Below are 19,988 nucleotides of genomic sequence, written 5' to 3'. Positions count from 1 at the left end.
AATACTAGCTACATTTGACACTTTATATGAACCAAGAAAGTATGTGTGGAAACAGTGAAACTACAATCTGTTGGTTGGTGGCTATTCAGCAAGAGTGATTTTCTGTGTTTCAGAAACAGGTAACTAGTAGGTAGACGTGGGCAAGTCTTTGTGGATATAGCTAACATAAAACCACAGCTAGCTATTTTATAAGAACAAAAAGTATTGCTGCCAGCCAGAAAAGTGAAGATGGCGACAATTGCACCGGAAGTTATGCAGTGCACCATACTGAATTTGAATTTTCTAAGTTGTGCTAACAGTTGAGGAGCTGGCTACAAGGTAGCACACGATTTGGCTATGCTTTGTTAAATTGCTATATTTTTCATTACACACTTTAGTATTTGTCGGGTACGAAGGCCAGTGTGCAAGAATGTAGCTTGCTAGAGAACGTTGCAATAATGCCGATATATTGAGGTGAGTTTCATTTGTCCGTTTGCAAAGTGGTCCAGTTAAACTTGGCTATCTAGCATTTCCTACGGCTAGCTAGCTATCCATTTGACGTCGTTTAAAATTAGATGCAGAATATGCCATCGAATTTTGTATTTAAAGTGTTGAAAAGATAACTATCAGTTAATTTATGTTGCGCGGAAGCGACCAATGAGTTTATGGTCTCACAATGTCATCTAACGTAGGTATTTAGTAAGTTAGCTCGCTAACTATATCTCCATATTGTTTGTTTAGCTAGCTGACTACAGACTGCGGTGCGGGCTCAATACAAGTTGTGTTCAAGAGGCTAGGCAGTTAGCCAAGGCCAATGGACAGCTTGAAGACATGCAGCTGCTAGCTTTAACTAACTAGCTAATCGGCGATCAACGTGTTTCTTAACACAAAAATATAGATTGAACCTAAATAGAAGATACAGTGGGTTGTGTATGAAATGAATAGCTAACGTTAACATCCATTCTTGCGCTTTTTTTCCCCCTGCAGATTTTGTCTTTTGAATATGACCTCGTTACCGTCAGCCCAGCAGTACACAGCATCAAGCTCAGCATGCAACATATTACCTGGTGATGGGAGTCAGGTGAGTTTATTTACACCGATTTATTTATTCTCATGAGCATGGCCTTATTTCTATTACAGCCTATTGGATGACTGTCGTTCCTATTCCATTCACCCAGTTCAATGTAACATCCATAGGTTTAGGCTACCACATGATACTCAAATGTTCCCTATACCAGTCATGAAGTTGCTACAACCTGGCCATTGAAAGAACGTTTACAACATAGGTGCACACTGGTCGAGAGAAATTTGAGGTGACCGACAGTGGCATATTCAAAACCGCCTTGCACACTCTTGGATCTAGCTGATCTAGGGTGTAGTCATTAGTCCAACAGTTGCAAACAAGAGTTTCTATTGGGCACATCCAGGTATGTTTATTTTCGTTTCGTTTGCTCCTGTTTAAGAAAAGTTTTACAGCAAAATCAGCGGAATGAATACATGCCGTATCACACGTAAACCCTGTTCACTTTCATAGTAGCCACGTTGTATTCCTTTGCATCTATGCGCTCTCCTGCGCTCACCCTTTCCCTTGGCTTGTGGACTTCAATGGACAACACATCAGCTGTATGTGACCAAGCCAAACCATATCATAACCGCTACACACAGCCTACATCGTTGTCACCATTATTTGCTAAAGTAACGTCATAGTCAACATAGCTCATTGAACTAACGCATTAAACCCCCTACAATCATGCACTAACGTTAGTGTACAGTCAGTTAGCAGTTATAACCAGTTTAGCAGTTACACCGTCAGCCACCGGTGGCAATAAAATTGTAAATCCTTACCTTGACTTGGTAGAGTTCCAGTGTTGTGTTGGGTAGGCATACCCAACTAGCTAACATAGCATTCCTCTGTTTGAGTAGGCTAAGCTAGCTAGCTGCATTTGTTAGCTGTGAGAGAGAGAAAAAATGACGAAATATACATTTCTGTTGAATGCATTGTTGTGCAACTGACTAGGTATCCCCCTTTCCCAGCTCATCCATCTTTCACCATCACCTCTATCTCTCTTTGTGTTCAAGCAAACAACAGACATATGCATCTCTCTCTCTGGCATCTCCAAAACTGTTAAACTATTATCTTTCTCCCTCTTTGAGTCCACTACTCACCATATTTTATGCACTGCAGTATTAGCTACCTATAGCTTATTCTTTCATTTTTTAAATTTTATTTATTTAACCAGGTAGGCCAGTTGAGAAGAAGTTCTCATTTACAACTGAGACCTGGCCAAGATAGAGCAAAGCAGTGCGACACAAACAACAGAGTTACACATGGGATAAACAAACGTACAGTCAATAACACAATAGAAAAGTCTATATACAGTGTTTGCAAATGTAGTAAGATTAGGGAGATAAGGCAATAAATAGGCCATAGTGGTGAAATAACTACAATTTAGCAATTAAACACTGTGATAGATGTGCAGAAGATGAATGTGCAAGTAGAGATACTGGGGTGTAAAGAAAAATAAATAAATAACATGGGGATGAGGTAGTTGGGTGGGCTATTTACAGATGGGCTATGTACAGGTGCAATGGTCGGTAAGCTGCTCTGCCAGCTGATGCTTAAAGTTAGTGAGGGAGATAGATATAAGTCTCCAGCTTCAGCGATTTTTTTTTTTTTGCAATTTGCAATTTGTTCCAGTACTGTGTAAGTCTATGGAAGGGGGGGGAGAACCATGAGCCTCTTATGTTTTGTATTGAAGTCAGTGTACCCAGAGGAGGATGGAAGCTAGCTGTCCTCCGGCTACACCATGGCTCTACCCTACATTATTTGCTGATGTGAATATATTTAGTATAGTTTTGTCTAAAAAGGATACACTTTTAAAACATTTTAATGAAATTCACTGAGGATGGTCCTCCCCTTCCTCCTCTGAGGAACTTCCATTGATGTTGACCTAAGTCACAACGACATTAACCACAACCTTTGTACAGAGAATATATCTGGACCTGTTAAGGCTAATGCATGGTTCTGTCTGTGGCAGGTGCAGCCCAAAGCCCCTCTCCTGCAGATTCTGCGTGTGGCTGGAGCCCAGGAGGACATCTTTACCCTCAAGGAGGTGAGTGGATACAGTTGGCATCGTAACAGCCCTATAAGATAAAAGCTATATTTCACTTACTAAAACGTATGTTCACAAACTGTGTGTATCAGGTGATGCACTACCTGGGCCAGTACATCATGGGGAAGCAGTTGTATGATAAACAGAGGCAGCACATAGTGCACTGTCAGGACGACCCACTGGGAGAGCTGCTGGAGGTCGAGAGCTTCTCCGTCAAAAACCCCAGGTGAGCGCACAGGCTCATGCTCAGTACACATTATTCTTACACTGTACATAACACGCTTATGCTGTATACTTAACACATAAGCTCAAGTCTACATGTGTCCTATTTTGCAGTCCAGTCTACGAGATGCTGAAGAAGTATTTAGTTGTGCTGAGTTGTTCAGGTAAGTGATCGATGCCTCCGTCGTTTGTGAGATTTCCATTTTAAAAATCAAATTTGATGCATTTGAATATGATCCTGGCTGAAACAGGTGAAAGACTAATGCAATGCTGCTTTGTCTGGTTTGAGTGTGGGATGATTGTTGATAAGAAATCAATTTACATATTTTCTCTTTTTCCTCACGTGTACAGTCAAATCATCTACTTATAGGGTCTTAATGAATGTTGAAGCTTTAAGATTGATGGTTTTACCAACCAGTGAAGAATCAGTCTCTGTATTGCCTTCAACTCTATAAACTCAGTCTTGCTGGTTGGAGGTGAAAGGTGTGCATGTGTAAACTGTAGACCTGGAGCTCTCTCGATGTGTAAACTGTAGACCTGGAGCTCTCTCGATGTGTAAACTGTAGACCTGGAGCTCTCTCGATGTGTAAACTGTAGACCTGGAGCTCTCTCGATGTGGAGGTGTTTAACTCCTCATTTGCCCTACAGAATTCTTCGAAGAAACCAGAGCTACAGTGTACCTATAGTGTTATAGGGTGTGTGTCAGTGTGTGTGTGCGGAGTGTGTTAATTAAAGGGCAGGGTGTGTTTTGTGTGTTACTGTATCTCATTCTGAAACACAGACGCTGCAGAGAGTCTTTCTGTGGGCCGTGAGTGTGTAGAGGGCGGAGTGGAGGACCGCGGTCAGGTAAAGCTGAAGCATGGTGCTCAGGAGAAACAGGGACCCTCAAGCCCACCACCTCACCACACACAACCCCCCCAGGGTAGCTCAATCCGTCAGTCTCTTCAAAATGTAATGAGCCATGCGCGCAGCTTCATTGTTGAGATATCAATTGTTCTAGCCAACTGGTTTTGTGGTCTTTAATGCCATTATCAAAGTTGGAATACAATCAACTGATTTTTAAAATGATTAGTTGCATTGAGAATGTAGAGCAGTTGATTGATTTTCCCAAGTTTATTGAGCCAGTAGCTTGTGTGTTGTGAGGGGAGGGGAGGGCCACTGTCTTCGCAGGTGTTTATGTGTACAGAGTGGCACCGTCTCTGTACATCCCCATCTCTGGCCTGGCCTGGTGGAGTTCCAACACAACACTGCCGGACCCACCAGCACCACTCAGAGCATGGGGGGCAGAGTCACTGTCTCTGTCTGTCTCAGAGTTCTCTTCTCTGCCCCAAACCTGCTGGAGGAACACAGCTCCTGATCCAGTCTCGGTTCAAACACCCACTCCCCCATCTACCCCTTCCTCTCTCTACCTGCCCCACACCTGCCCCTTCCCCAAACTTCTCAAACTTGCCCCTCCATGCAATATCTGCCACCTCTTTCTTCCACCGAAACAACAAACCCCACTTCCTCTTCTTCCTAACACCCAAACTGCCCTTCGCCCCCTTCACCAACACCGCAATGGCTTCTTACCCCAACGCCTCTTGTTTCCACTTAGCATTAGTTGCCTCTAGGCCAGTTGTGGATATGGGAGTTTACCGTGAGATATGACTAGAGAAGAATTCATTAATGAAAGAATGTTGATCATATGGATAGTGATCAATGGGTTTGTAATTATCAGTGACTGCAACTTTTGTTGAGAAGAGGCATGCAGAAATCACTGCCCGATATTATAAATTAAAAATATAAATTCCCTCAGTCTTTGTATTGCAATTTGAAAAATAACAAAAATAAAGATAATATAGGAGGACTGGCTCCTCTTCGTCAATAAATGCATGCAGATCAATTAAAGATGTAGTCACTTGTCATCGAATCACGGCATCGTGTTGAATAGTATTCCAACTTGTGTGTGATCTTGGAAGATTGAGCACTGCAACTGCGGTGTGGTGTGTCCATACTAATGCTTGTCTGGTTCATGCACACACAAACACCAAGCATGTAGGATTTCAGATTAATTTAGGCAGATTGTAGTCGGTCACTCTCGTCTCCTTTCATTTTCAACCTTTCTCTGAATGTGTGTGGCTCTGTTGCCCCATCTGTCCTTATGTGGCCCTCCATTGCCCCAGTACCCATGGATCTATTCCACTGACCTGCCCTCCCCTTGACCACTAGGCCGTGCTGTGAAGGAGCTGTGGTTTCGCCAAGTGCCCAGTTTCTGCTCTATTATCTGATTGGCTCTCCTCCCCTCCTACTTGTGTAGGTGTGTGGGGGCGTGGCCAAGGCGGGCCTGGTTGTGGCCAGTGACGAGGCCCTCCCCATGCAGACCCCGTCTCAGAGACGACCCCGGGAGCCTGACGAAGGTAAACTCACTCACATGGCTAATAATAACTGCTATATTATTTGAGTCCCAACCCCCCCTGTGATCCCTCCCTCAGACTCTTTAGATGGCTTGCCCCAGTCGGCCTGCAAACGGCCCAAGCTTGATGTCACACTAGACGAATGGGACCTCTCAGGACTGCCCTGGTGGTTTCTGGGTAATCTGCGTAACAACTACAGTCGTAGAAGCAACGGCTCTACGGACATCCACACTAATCAAGTAAGAAAATATGCTGTTTACTATAGTCCGTTTATTTGCTTGTCAAGGTGATAAACTCAGGGAGCATAGTCATACAGTGATGAGATCACACACATCCTGACTGAGGGATCAGCTGTCTCCTGCGCAGGATGAGGACACAGCGATCGTGTCGGACACGACGGACGACCTGTGGTTCCTGACTGAGGGGGGAAGTGAACAGGTGAGCGTGGAAATGAAGGAGGCCGTGCTGGAAGAAGGGAGTGGAGGAGAAGGAGAGCCGCCACCTGAAGAAGAGGGAGGAGGAAAAGAGGAGAAGGCTGATAAGGAGGTAGAACTGTTCTCCTGTCGTCTCTATGTTGAGTGGTACATAAACAATTATATGTTCTCTTTATAGCTCTTGTACTATGGAGTATTATTTCAGACTATAGCTAGGTTCAATTCACATACACCTATTTAGCAGATGTTATTGCGGGTGTAGCGTAATGCTTGTGTTCCTAGCTCAGTGCAGTAATATCTAACATTACACAGAATCTAGTAAAATAATGGAATATAGAAATATTAGGATGAACAATGTATGAGTGGCAGTGACTAGAGTACAATATATACACATGAAATTAGTAAAAAAGTATGTTACCTTATTAAAGTGACCAGTGATTCCATGTCTATGTACATAGAGGCTGCTGCCCTAAGGTGCAGGTTTGAGTGACTGAGTGGTAACCGGCTAGTGACTAAGTTCTGTGCAGGGTACTGGGTGGAAGCCGGCTAGTGATGTCTATTTAAGTCTGATGACCTTGAGATGGATGCTATTTTTCAGTCTCTCGGTCCCAGATTTGATGCACCTGTACTGACCTCGTCTTCTGGATGATACCGGGATGAATGTCCTTGATGATCTTTTTGGCCTTCCTGTGACATTGGGTGCTGTAGGTGTCCTGGGGGGCAGGCAGTGTGCCCCCGGTGATAAGTTGGGCAGACTGCATCACTCTCTGGAGAGCCCTGCGGTTGTGGGCGGTGCAGTTGCCGTACCAGGTGGTGATACACCATTGAGAGTATTCTGTAGGGCGACATCTGTAAAACTTTGAGGGACTTAGCGGCCAAGCTGAATTTCTTCAGCCTCCTGAGGTTAAGAGGCGCTGTTGCACCTTCACCACACTGTGTGTGGGTGGATCATTTCAGATTGTCAGTGACGTATGTGTACGCCGTGGAACTTTAAGCTTTCCACCTTCTCCACTGCAGTCCCGTGGATTGGCACGTGCTCCCTCTGCTGTCTACAATCAGCACCACTCCTCCAGGGCCCTCACCTCCTCCCTGTAGGCTGTCTCATCATTGTTGGTCATCAGGCCTACTACTGCAAACTTGATGATTGAGTTGGAGGTGTGCGTGGCCACACAGTCATGGGTTAACAGGGAGTACAGGGGAGGATCCCTGTGTTGAGAATTAGCGTAGTGGTGTTGTTTTCTACCTTCACCACCTGAGGGCGGCCCATCAGGAAGTCCAGGACCCAGTTGCACAGTGCGGGGTTCAGACCCAGGGCCCCAAGCTTAATGATGAGCTTGGAAGGCACTATGGTGTTGAAGGCTGAACTGTAGTCAATGAACACCATTCTTTCATAGGTATTCATCTTGTCCAGATGGCAGTTATCTTTGCTTTTATTGGGTACAGGAGCAATGGTGGACATCATGAAGTAAGTGGGGACAGCAGACTGGGATAGGGAGAAAGCTGGTCTGCGCGTGCTCTGAGGGATCCCGTCTGGGCCGGCAGCCTTACGAAGGTTAACACAATTAAATAACTTACTCACGCCGGCCACGGAGAACTAAAGCCCACAGTCCTGGAAAGCAGGCCGCTTTGGTGGCACTGTTATCCTCAAAACTGGCAAAGGTGTTTAGCTTGTCCGGGAGCAAGACTTCAGTGTCTGTGACATGGCTGGTTTTCCCTTTGTAGTCCATGATTGTCTGGAGTCCCTGCCACATACAGTACCAGTCAAAAGTTTGGACACCTACTCTGTAGGTCTTTCCTACATTGTAGAATAATAGTGAAGACATCAAAACTAGGAAATAACATATAGAATCCATGTAACCAAAAGTGTTAAACAAATTAAAATGGATTTGAAATTTGAGATTCTTCAAAGTAGCCACCTTTTGCCTTGACAGCTTTGCACACTTCTGGCATTCTCTCAACCAGCTTCATGAGGTAATCACCTTGAATGTTTTTCCAATAGTCTTGAAGGAGTTGACACATGCTGAGCACATGTTGGCTGGTTTTCCTTCACTCTGTGGTCCAACTCATCCCAAACCATCTCAATCGGGTTGAGGTCTGGTGGTTGTGGAGGCCAGGTCATCTGATGCAGCACTCCATCACTCTCTTTCTTGGTCAAATAGCCCTTATACAGCCTGAAGGTGTTTGGGTCATTGTCCTGTTGAAAAACAAATGAAAGACCGCTGCGCCACATGGGAGTCATGGGACTACGGCATGGCAGCTCAGTGCTAGAGGTGTCACTACAGACCCTGGTTTGATTCCAGGCTGTATCACAACCGGCCATGATTGGGAGTCCCATAGTGCGGTGCAAAATTGGCCCAGCATTGTTAGGGTTTGGCCGGGGTAGACCGTCATTGTAAATAAGAATTTGTTCTTAACTGACTTGCCTAGTTAAATAAAACTAAAACTAAGTGCAAACCAGATGGGATGGCGTATGGCTGTAGAATGCTGTGGTAGCCATGCTGGTTAAGTGTGCCTTGAATTCTAAATAAATCAGGGTCACCAGCAAAGCATCATCACACCACCACCTCCATGCCTCACGGTGGGACCCACACATGCGGCAATCATCCGTTCACTTACTCTTCGTCCCAAATTTGGACTCATCAGACCAAAGAACAGATTTCCACCAGTCTAATGTCCATTGCTCGTGTTTCTTGGCCCAGGCAAGTTTCTTCCTCATATTGGTGTCCTTTAGTTGTGGTTTCTTTGTAGCAATTCGACCATGAAGGCCTGATTCATGCAATCTCCTCTAATAATTGATGTGTCTGTTACTTGAACTCTGCAAAGCATTTATTTGGGCTGCAATCTGAGATGTAATTAATTACAGATGTCTGAGGCTGGTAACTCTACTGAACTTGTCCTCGGCAGCAGAGGTACCTCTGGGTCTTCTTTCCCTGTGGCGGTCCTTATGAGAGCCAGTTTCATCATAGCTCTTTTTTGCGACTGCACTTGAAGAAACTTTCAAAGTACTTGACATTTTGCTGATTGACTGATCTTCGTGATGGACTGTCGTTTCTCTTTGCTTATTTGAGATGTTCTTGCCATAACATGGACTTAATCTTTTACCAAATAGAGATATCTTCTTTATATGTTGGCTCAAACACATAGAAAAGGAAAGAAATTCCACAAATTCACTTTTTACAAGGCACACCTGTTAATTGAAATGCATTCCAGGTGACTACCTCATGAAGCTGGTTGAGAGAATGCCAAGTGTGTAAAGCTGTCATCAAGACAAAGGGTGGCTACTTTGGCAAATCTCAAATATATTTTAATTTGTTGAACACTTTTTTTTTTTGCTTACTTCATGATTCCGTATGTGTTATTTCATAGTTTTGATGTCTTCACTATTATTCTACAATGAAGAAAAGAGTAAAAATAAAGAAAAACCCTGGTGTGAGCAGGTGTGTCCAAACTTTTGACGGGAACTTTGACGGGAACTGTGTCTGAACCGTTGAATTGTGTTTCCACGTTGTCTCTACTGACATTTTGCCTGTTTGATTGCCTTACGGAGGGCAAAACTGTCCTGTTTGATTGCCTTACGGAGGGCAAAACTGTCCTGTTTGATTGCCTTACGGAGGGCAAAACTGTCCTGTTTGATTGCCTTACGGAGGGCAAAACTGTCCTGTTTGATTGCCTTACGGAGGGCAAAACTGTCCTGTTTGATTGCCTTACGGAGGGCAAAACTGTCCTGTTTGATTGCCTTACGGAGGGCAAAACTGTCCTGTTTGATTGCCTTACGGAGGGCAAAACTGTCCTGTTTGATTGCCTTACGGAGGGCAAAACTGTCCTGTTTGATTGCCTTACGGAGGGCAAAACTGTCCTGTTTGATTGCCTTACGGAGGGCAAAACTGTCCTGTTTGATTGCCTTACGGAGGGCAAAACTGTCCTGTTTGATTGCCTCACGGAGGGCAAAACTGTCCTGTTTGATTGCCTCACGGAGGGCAAAACTGTCCTGTTTGATTGCCTTACGGAGGGCAAAACTGTCCTGTTTGATTGCCTTACGGAGGGCAAAAAAACTGTCCTGTTTGATTGCCTTACGGAGGGCAAAACTGTCCTGTTTGATTGCCTCACGGAGGGCAAAACTGTCCTGTTTGATTGCCTTACGGAGGGCAAAACTGTCCTGTTTGATTGCCTTACGGAGGGCAAAACTGTCCTGTTTGATTGCCTTACGGAGGGCAAAACTGTCCTGTTTGATTGCCTTACGGAGGGCAAAACTGTCCTGTTTGATTGCCTTACGGAGGGCAAAACTGTCCTGTTTGATTGCCTTACGGAGGGCAAAACTGTCCTGTTTGATTGCCTTACGGAGGGCAAAACTGTCCTGTTTGATTGCCTATTCCCTGTCACGGAGGGCAAAACTGTCCTGTTTGATTGCCTTTCCATCGGAGGGCAAAACTGTCCTGTTTGATTGCCTGTACGGAGGGCAAAAATAAAAATCTAAAGTTTCCTGTTTGATTGCCTGATACGGAGGGCAAATGTATTTATTTTATTTAACCTTTTATTTAACTAAATCCTGTTTGATTGCCTTACGGAGGGCAAAACTGTCCTGTTTGATTGCCTTACGGAGGGCAAAACTGTCCTGTTTGATTGCCTTACGGAGGGCAAAACTGTCCTGTTTGATTGCCTTACGGAGGGCAAAACTGTCCTGTTTTATTGAAAGAGACCTTGCCTTACGGAGGGCAAAACTGTCCTGTTTGATTGCCTTACGGAGGGCAAAACTGTCCTGTTTGATTGCCTTACGGAGGGCAAAACTGTCCTGTTTGATTGCCTTACGGAGGGCAAAACTGTCCTGTTTGATTGCCTTACGGAGGGCAAAACTGTCCTGTTTGATTGCCTTACGGAGGGCAAAACTTCATGTCCTTTTTGATTTATTTATTTCCTTTACGGAGGGCAAAACTGTCTCTGTTTGATTGCCTTACGGAGGGCAAAACTGTCCTGTTTGATTGCCTTAACGGAGGGCAAAACTGTCCTGTTTGATTGCCTTACGGAGGGCAAAACTGTCCTGTTTGATTGCCTTACGGAGGGGCAAAACTGTCCTGTTTGATTGCCTTTACGGAGGCAGCAAAACTGTCCTGTTTGATTGCCTTACGGAGATAAAACTGTCCTGTTTGATTGCACAGGCAGCAGAGTACTGGACGGAGGGGTTGGCAAAACTGTCCTTTTGATTGCCTTACGGAGGGCAAAATTGTCCTGTTTGATTGCCTTACGGAGGGCCAGAAACTGTCCTGTTTGATTGCCTTACGGAGGGCACTGTGAAACTGTCCTGTTTGATTGCCTTACGGAGGGCGAAACTGTCCTGTTTGATTGCCTTACGGAGGGCGAAACTGTCCTGTTTGATTGCCTTGGAGATGTTTGATGGAGTCTGGAAGGAGAGTTTGCAGTCTGTCCTGTTTATAGATGTCCACCATATTCCCTGTCACCTTGCGGTGGTTTGCCCTTTTAGTTTTGCGCGGATGCTGCCATCAACCCATGTTTTTTTTGGTTTAGGCCGATTTCCATCCGATTAGCGACAGATTTCCACGCAAATATTCATAAAGAAAATATGCAGTACGTGATGACTTAGTGCACACAATGTACTTTTTTTTCAAGTTGTCATTTACCAAATAAAAATATAAAGTTTCCATCGTATTTTCAACTCATAGTTTTCAACTGATAGTTTTGTCACAAACTGTTGCGTTAAATAGCAAATGTATTTATTTTATTTAACCTTTTATTTAACTAAATGTTCCTACTGTGGTCTTGGCACGTGCACTCTAGCCAACAGTTCCCAGATACAGTGTGGGTAGGCTTATCTTTATGATGAGACTATTATGGATAAGACAAAGACTATTTGTAGTTGTCAAACGGCGGTCAGGCATCGATCATCATGCCACCAGAATAAGACCCTCGATATTTATTGGAAAGAGACCTCAAGCTCATTACCTGTGAAGTTCACAACTTATTTAATCTGCAGCCTATTAAACTGCCTTGGTTTCCCAAGATGTAGTGGGAGGACTAGGGCTGTTGCGTGACTGTATTACCGCCACACCGGCAGTCATCAAATTCCATGTGACAGTTTAGTCACGGTAATTAAGCTTCTTCAAGCTCTGATGCTGCCGCTGGTCATTAGTAGCCTACCAAACTTGCTAACTGCCTGGTACTCAGCACTATTGTCCCTCTAATCACTCTGACGTCAATGCAAATGTCATCAAATCGAATCCAACACTTCATGAGAGCTCATGTTGCGGCACATTTCTATAGGCTATGCGCGAGAAAACAGTGATGGCCTCTTTTTTTTTTTTACCTTTATTTAACTAGGCAAGTCAGTTAAGAACAAATTCTTATTTTCAATGACGGCCTAGGAACAGTGGGTTAACTGCCTGTTCAGGGGCAGAACGACAGATTTGTACCTTGTCAGCTCGGGGATTTAAACTTGCAACCTTTCGGTTACTAGTCCAACGCTCTAACCACTAGGCTACCCTGCCGCCTCTACTAAAAAGAAAATTCCAACAGCCTTCCATAGCCTACTATATTTATTTCTCAACTTTCCTAATATTAAGCTTTTATTTACAACAGGAACATAGCCTACTTGGTTGGCATGAAAATGAACCATGCAAAAAGTGTTCTTGATTTAAACTATTTAAGTGCATAGATTATGTGTGTCGTCGTCGTCGTCCCCCCCGCCCCTGTTTCGATACAGGTCCATGATAATGGTCCATTCTAAATCAAAACGAATCTCACACATTATATAGTATATGTAAAGACAAGATTAAATCATTAATAGGCTGATATTGTCACCCATCAGACTATCACTTGTGAATGATGCTCATCTTAAGAAACAATGACTTTTGTTTGCGACTTTTTCGAATTATAGTTGCATACCTCACGTAGCCTAGCCCATAAGCCTGTATGTTTTGTATCACAACTAAAGTGGCCAAATACATTTTAAGAATTTGTCACATTAATCTGCTTTACAAGGGGTGTAGAGCCTAACTGGCATACATAAGCAGTGTTTGGGGAAGATCATTTTCATCATAAAAATGCACCTTTCTAATAAAAGCATTACATGCATAATTTAATTTGCGGTCACTTTTGATAATGGTGTGTTCCGCTAATGGAACATTCGCGCTTATAGCTTACTGCCATGTGCGTATTGCTGCGCTTATAATGTGAAGAAATAGCCTGATAGTTTATAAACATTTTAAGCTTAAAGTTCTGATCTATTGCTTCAGCCACATTGCGTAGAAAATGTTTTTTTGATGCTAGTTGTTGTATTAATTTGGGTTTTATCACATCCCACAACTGTCCCAGACTGTTTGGAATATTTATTTCTCGCACAGAATAGAATAGGTTGGCTTTTGTACTATGGGGGATAGTTGATTGACATAGGCTAGTGCTTTTGCTGTACGTTAGGCCTACTCATCTTATAGGGCTGACAAAAAGTAAATGTGGACAGTTCTTCCAATATCCACCTCGGAATTGGATAAGGACGTGTGCAGTTGCGTCCCCGATGTGTCTGTCTTCACTTGTAGCCTGTGAGAAAGACCTGATCACATGATGGAGAGCCATGTGAGTGGGATGGAGATTCGGAGCGCACAGCACTCAGGCAGAAGGGCACAACGGCCACTGGCCGCCAAAGGCACATTACAGCCACACAAAGGGGATGCCACCGTGAAAATCTAGGCATTATCAAGTGCTTGTCAAATTGTGACTGGTGTATGTACAGCCTGCGCAAAAAAACAAAGCCTTTTCAAGATACTTTTTTCCAAATCATCATTAGTCGCATCATGCAGCCTTACAATGTATTAAAAACCAAACATATAGCCCATTTGTAGAACAACTAAAGTTACATTAATAACTCTAAATTAAGCATATGGGAATATCTATTTCTTTAACCGCTCAACACAGAATAGCTGCATGTACACACTCCCTCAAATAGTTAGGAGAAAATATACTTTCTATTTTGTACAGCTTTGTATACTTTATATTTCTTTACACCTGTCTAAAATAAATCATGGATTTATTGTGTTGGTGTAGGCTATATTACATGGATTTATTAGACTTTTTAAAATGTAGCTGTTCCAAAGTACATCAGTGGCTTGTGTGGAAGCCAGGAGATGCTAAATGTTTTTATAACGGTCTATTACTGTGAGACCGACAGTTACTTGCTTGACAATCACTGGCTGACAAAATGTCATGACCGCCACAGCCCTAGGGAGGACCACACACCAGATCACGTGACTTTACTTCCATAGGATGGTTATTACATCAATATTTGCGCATAAAGGCATTTCCACCGCCATTTCTAGCATTTAATTAATTTTAGAAACAAAGTTCCCACCATGCCGAACGTATAAATGATCTGTTGGCATTTATAAAATTTAACCAAACACAGCTGTTTTTTTAAATACGGTATGACTTTACTCTCATAAAAACTGTATGGAAACGTAGTTTGACTGATGAGTGTCTCTCTTCTCTCCTCAGATGCAGGAGGAGCCAGATGAGGACTCTCAGTGTCTGAGTGATGATACGGATATAGAGATCTCTACACAGGTCCGTCTCCATCTGTTTTCCATCTTTTTGTCTCGATCTCTCTTTCGCTCTACTTTGTCTCCCTCGATCTGACTATCTCTGCCTCTGTCTCGCATGACGCTCATAGTTCCTTATAGCTACCTCTTGTCTACCTCTTGTCTAACACTCTAACTCTCTCAGGATGCATGGCAGTGTACAGAGTGCAGGAAGTACAACTCTCCTCTCCAGCGCTACTGCGTACGCTGCTGGGCTCTACGCAAGAACTGGTACAAAGACGTCCCACGGTTGGTCCACTCACTTTCCGTCCCCGACATCCCAGCATGCAGTTCTCTGGCCCCGCGAGATGACGACGATGAGGAGGAAAGCGACACAGGCATCGACGTCCCAGACTGCCTCAGGACCGTGTCTGACCCTGTCATCCTGCCCTCACACTCCACCCCTGACCGCCTGCTGCCCCCCGGGGTTCCAGGGAAGGGAAAGGGTCCTAGGCCGCGAGGCCTTCCCAGGGAGGAGCAGCTCTCTGGGGGAGAGAGTCAGGAAAGCCTGGGGATGGAAGTAGAGGTTAGGTCCGAGGCTCTGTTGGAGCCTTGTAAGCTGTGTCGGATGCGTCCGCGTAACGGGAGTATTATACACGGCCGCACAGCTCACCTGCTAACCTGCTTCTCCTGCGCCAGGAAGCTGCACAAGTTCCACGCTCCATGTCCCGGCTGTGGACAGATCATACAGAAGGTTATAAAGACATTCATAGCCTGAGAGGATTGGAACACACAGATATAATACACACAGATGTAATGTACAAGGTTATTTAAAATTGGAACAAGACACAATCACTTGCATCAAAAGCCACTCATACGCCCCAGAGATACACAGAGTAAAGCACTTAAAAGAGCATGTTCCCTTTTGCTCTCTGTTGTCTTGTTTTGCTTGTATCACACTGCCTCTGAGCTACGGCGCTAGTAATGGAAGGTACAAATCCAGCAATGTGTTTCTTGAAGTATCCAACTATATAGTTATCTCTGTGCCACATTTCATGAGTCATTTGCTACTCAATGTAACATCATAGGTATTTATTTATTTGAGGGCCAAGCAGCACTGTACATATGAAAACGCAGCTGTCATTGCAGCTAACTTTGACGACAGCGATATGTGAGACTTAAGTTTTTGTTCCCGACGAAAGACCTGTTGACATTTGTTTCCTATTGGTCACTGTTGTAAGTGTCCAGAAAAAGCGTTCTGCCGGTTGTCAGGCTGCTGACGTGTTTGCTGCCATACACTATATTTTATCCCTTAAAGACCGGTCTTCTCTCCCTAGGTTAAGATGATGGGAAGCTAGCGTCACACTGGCTGACTACTTCTCCAGTGAGAGCAGATATGAATTCTCATTGCCCTGTATATTCATGGAGCCTCAGTGCTTTGGTGGTCCTCTTCTCCTGTTTAGTCCTTAGTTTTTCTTAAGTCATTTCTCTGCAGCGTTTTTTTTGTGTGCTCTTGGAAAACAGACAAGGGGGATCGAAAGAACATTTTTGCTGATTTATTGACCACATTTTGGTTGAAAGGCCTATTTTCAAGATAAGTCAATAATAAACATCTCCTTTAGATCCCCTTGTCATTGTTTTTCAATAGTATACATACCCCCAGGGAGAAGTCTTTACCCTGCAGTGCTGATCAGAATGCTTTGTTGTCTTACTGTCCTTGTACTCACAATGCAAGTGAATGTACTCCACAGAGAACTTTTGCCTCTTTTCAAAGGCTAGTTAGTAAAAAGTAGTTCATATTAACGATAATAACCAGTCTGAAATATAGTTGAAGAGTCACATCTATAGCCCTCAATGTAGAGTTATTGTAAATTAGCCCATCTCAATAAGGAAATACTTTGGTGTATGTGGACACTCCTTCAAATTAGTGGATTTAGATATTTCACTGTTGATATCAGTGACTTTCAATGTGGCACCTTCATAAGATGCCACCTTTACAACTTGTCAGTTTGTAAAATTTCTGCCCTGCTAGAGCTGCCCCGGTCAACTGTAAGTGCTGTTATTGTGAAGTGGGAACATCTAGGAGCAACAACGGCTCAGCTGTGAAGTGGTAGGCCACACAAGCTCACAGAATGGGACCACCGAGTACTATAGCACGTAAAAATGGTTTGTCCTTGGTTGTAACACACACTACTAAGTTCCAAACTGCCTCTGGAAGCTACTTCAGCACAAAAACTGTTCGTCTGGAGCTTCATGAAATTGGTTTCCATGGCCGAGCAACTGCACACAAGCCTAAGATCACCATGTGCAATGCCAAGCATCTGCTGGAGTGGTGTAAAACTTGCCGCCATTGTACTCTGGAGCAGTGGAAACGATTTCTCTGGCGTGATGAATCACGCTTCACCATCTGGTAGTCCGACTGACGAATCTGGGTTCAGCGGATGACAGGAGAACACTACCTGCCAGAATGCATCGTGCCTACGGTGAAGTTTCGTGGAGGAGGAATATTGGTCTGGGACAGTTATTATTATTTTTTTTATGGCTGGGGCTAGGCCCCTTAGTTCCAGTGAAGAGATCTTAACGTGCCAATGACATTCTAGAATTTCCTGTGCTTCCAACATTTTGGCAAAAGTTTGGTGAAGGCCCTTTGCTGTTTTATCATAACAATGCACCGTGCACGGAGCAAAGTCCATACAGCAATGGTTTGTCGAGATCAGTGTGGAAGAACTTGACTGGCTTGCACAGAGCCCTGACTTCAACCCCATCAAACACCTTTGGAATGAATTGGAACGCCGACTGCGAGCCAGGCCTAATCGTCAAACATCAGTCCCCAACCTCACTAATGCTCTTGTGGCTGAATGGAAGCAAGTCCCCGCAGCAATGTTCCAACATCTAGTGGAAAGCCTTCCCAGAAGAGTGGAAGCTGTTAGAACAGCGAAGTGGGGACCAACTCCATATTAATGGCTGCCATTTTTCCTTTCCAGACAATTATTTACTTTTTAGGCTTAAATATAAATACTAAAATATTCACAATCGCCAATTTTCTTAAATTCTAGTTCTGCTCGCTTGAATTTCTCAATTTTAGTGCAGTGATTTTGGCAATTTCTTCAGACCTGTTTTAGGTGTTGTGCTTGATATTAGAAGTATTTGTGGCCCTTTAATTCCTCCCCAAATATGTTTTACGATTTTTGTTAACCTCTTCCAATATCCTACATTTTAAATCAGATGAATGAGTATTGGGACAGTAAGTATGGAGTTGTACACCAGGCCTGCCAAGCCTTATCACCTGTGCTAAGTTTGCCCCTTGATAATTAGAAGAAATAAAACATTAAAGCGGCAATTACAGTTGAAAAAATAACAGTGTTTTCCCCGCCGCTGTTTCTGAGGGATTGGAGGATGGGCTGGAGAAATGGAAACGCTCAAATTCATATACGGAGCTATGGCTGCTAAGGCCTGACCATCTAAGATATCAAAATAATAGTTTTAACAATGTTTTGAGGCGATACAGTGCCTGTTGTTTACCAACATTAAAGTAAATCTATTTTCTTTTTGAGGTTCTGATGGGGGTACAACAGTTAAACAAACTAAGCTAATGAGATATTGAAGTTGGTATTCAAAAATCAATACACATATATATATATATTTGCTACTGCCAAATGACTAGGAACTGCAGATTGTCCCTTTTTAAAGGGAGGACTAAAGGTGAATAAAGCTATATAGATGGTAAAGGTTTTTTTTTTTTTTTTTAGCTTTGTCTTCTATTTCTAGATGCAAACTTTGCACAGGTGGAAATGCACGGTAATACTATACTCATAGTAATACTCAGGCTCTTTTGTGTCTGGAGGCCAATAGTGTTTCCTCTATCACTCTAAGGTAGAAACAGACGTGCGTGGGCTTTTCCTGATGATGGTGCATATGAGTGTGCTTGTTGAGTTTTGTTTAAGGGAAGCGTTTCACTGCCAAACGTAATGATTGGTTTTTGCTTGTTTGTATGTTATGTAAATTTGTTTAGGGTTTTAATTGATATTGGTTCTGCATTTATTTGCTTTAAGATGTATTGTTCCTGTGTGTACGATGCTGTTTTCTGTTCTGCTTTTGTGAAGGTCCTGAAGGGCAGGCTGTAGGCAGGTGACCTGTAACAAAGTGACCTGTCCTCTCCTGTCTCTCTACTGCTTGTAACAGACACTGTCAGGTCTACTCTGAAACATACTGAAACATGAACATGCACTTGTACAGAGAGCTCTTTATTCCTTGTCCTAGCTGTGCTCTGCCTGACTGAAGGGAACGATGGCCTTACCTTCCACCACTGTTCAGCTCTTTACTTGTACTTATCCCCTCTGCCTCCAGGTGGTGCTGGATAGCAGTGGTTCTCAGTGCTCCAAGAGCTCTCGCCCGTTGCAGCTGTATAGTATTAAACATGTTATAATCTACATAGCATATGGTTGATTAGTGTGAGACTAAACCCAGCACTGTGCTGGTGAGAGAATTATACTAGCAATGTGTATTAAAGCTATATTAGATCTGCTATATTGTAAAGGAACCCTGCTTTGATCGCCTTGTATTGCCCTACTCATAAGCCACCGAGCTCTACGAACTATCTAACATGGAGGCACATCAGAATGTGTCGTTGTTGTTGAATACTGAGAAAGGCACCAAATTCGAAAAGATGTGATGAGCATGAATGCAACAGAACATTCCAGAAGAACATGGTACACCCAATATGGCCTCCTGTCCTCATGTCGTGGAACATTGCTTTGAATTGGAATGTTAGTTCTGCTCATTCTAATTCTGTTTGTAGTGCTGTATTATGAATAAAGTAACAAGTACAACTAATTGTGTAGGCCTACTGTTATTTTGTCATGTCTGTTTATTACAGTTTGGTAGGAGTACAGTATGACTCACATCATTGGATAATTCTGGATAATTCTTTTGCTCTGACATGTGCATACACACAATAAACCTGTTGATGAACAGTATCTGCTGTATGTGGAGTGCTTTTAGGCTGAATAATAAGTCCTTGTATGACAGTCCAGCTGTCCTGTACTCTCCTTCACGACAGCCCCCCCCCCTCCCTGTCCGTCTGTGCAACATCTCTTTAGTTACTTCTCACACTCCACTTAACCTCACTAATTGCCATTATGAAGTGTTTAATAAAAGTGTGTTTTCTGAGTCCCAAAAGAAATCCCCACCAGGTCGAATGGGCACTTCCATAGGGAGGTTTTTTGTTGGAAAGTTCCCTCTGGAGAGACTCCTCAATACTGACAGTCCCAGATGGGTAGACTATTCCAGAACAAAAGACATGGGCTAGCGAGACCTCCGCTATTAAAA

General features: G+C 43.5%; 1 protein-coding gene across 4 annotated transcripts; it reads left to right on the top strand.

Annotated features, from left to right (window-relative positions):
- The first annotated feature begins 12 nt into the window (after positions 1-12).
- mdm4 (MDM4 regulator of p53) lies at positions 13-19,493 on the top strand. 4 transcript variants are annotated; one of them, XM_035796892.2, is made up of 11 exons: positions 13-119; positions 967-1,060; positions 3,018-3,092; positions 3,185-3,318; positions 3,429-3,478; positions 4,096-4,160; positions 5,611-5,710; positions 5,786-5,946; positions 6,059-6,253; positions 14,638-14,706; positions 14,866-19,493. In XM_035796892.2, the coding sequence occupies exons 2-11, from the start codon at positions 983-985 to the stop codon at positions 15,436-15,438; spliced, it is 1,500 nt and encodes a 499-aa protein (XP_035652785.1). In that variant the 5' UTR covers positions 13-119; positions 967-982; the 3' UTR covers positions 15,439-19,493. The 4 variants fall into 4 exon arrangements, 3 of the variants coding, with proteins under 3 accessions (XP_035652785.1, XP_035652784.1, XP_035652786.1); XM_035796891.2 differs by lacking the exon at positions 13-119 and adding an exon at positions 234-453; XM_035796893.2 differs by lacking the exon at positions 13-119 and adding an exon at positions 235-453 and having other exon boundaries at positions 6,074-6,253.
- The last annotated feature ends 495 nt before the right edge of the window (positions 19,494-19,988 follow it).

This window comes from Oncorhynchus keta, chromosome 21 (genome assembly GCF_023373465.1).
Source record: "Oncorhynchus keta strain PuntledgeMale-10-30-2019 chromosome 21, Oket_V2, whole genome shotgun sequence".
Lineage (NCBI taxonomy): Eukaryota > Metazoa > Chordata > Actinopteri > Salmoniformes > Salmonidae > Oncorhynchus > Oncorhynchus keta.
This window is presented reverse-complemented; position numbering and strand designations above follow the sequence as displayed.

What these genes read in the sequence shown, in the direction of transcription:
- mdm4 (XM_035796892.2), top strand. Translation starts at nt 983, where the DNA reads ATGACCTCGTTACCGTCAGCCCAGCAGTACACAGCATCAAGCTCAGCA. An exon ending in ACATCTTTACCCTCAAGGAG is followed by an intron (nt 3,093 to 3,184) that starts GTGAGTGGATAC and finishes TGTGTGTATCAG; the next exon opens with GTGATGCACTACCTGGGCCA. An exon ending in GAGTGGAGGACCGCGGTCAG is followed by an intron (nt 4,161 to 5,610) that starts GTAAAGCTGAAG and finishes CTACTTGTGTAG; the next exon opens with GTGTGTGGGGGCGTGGCCAA.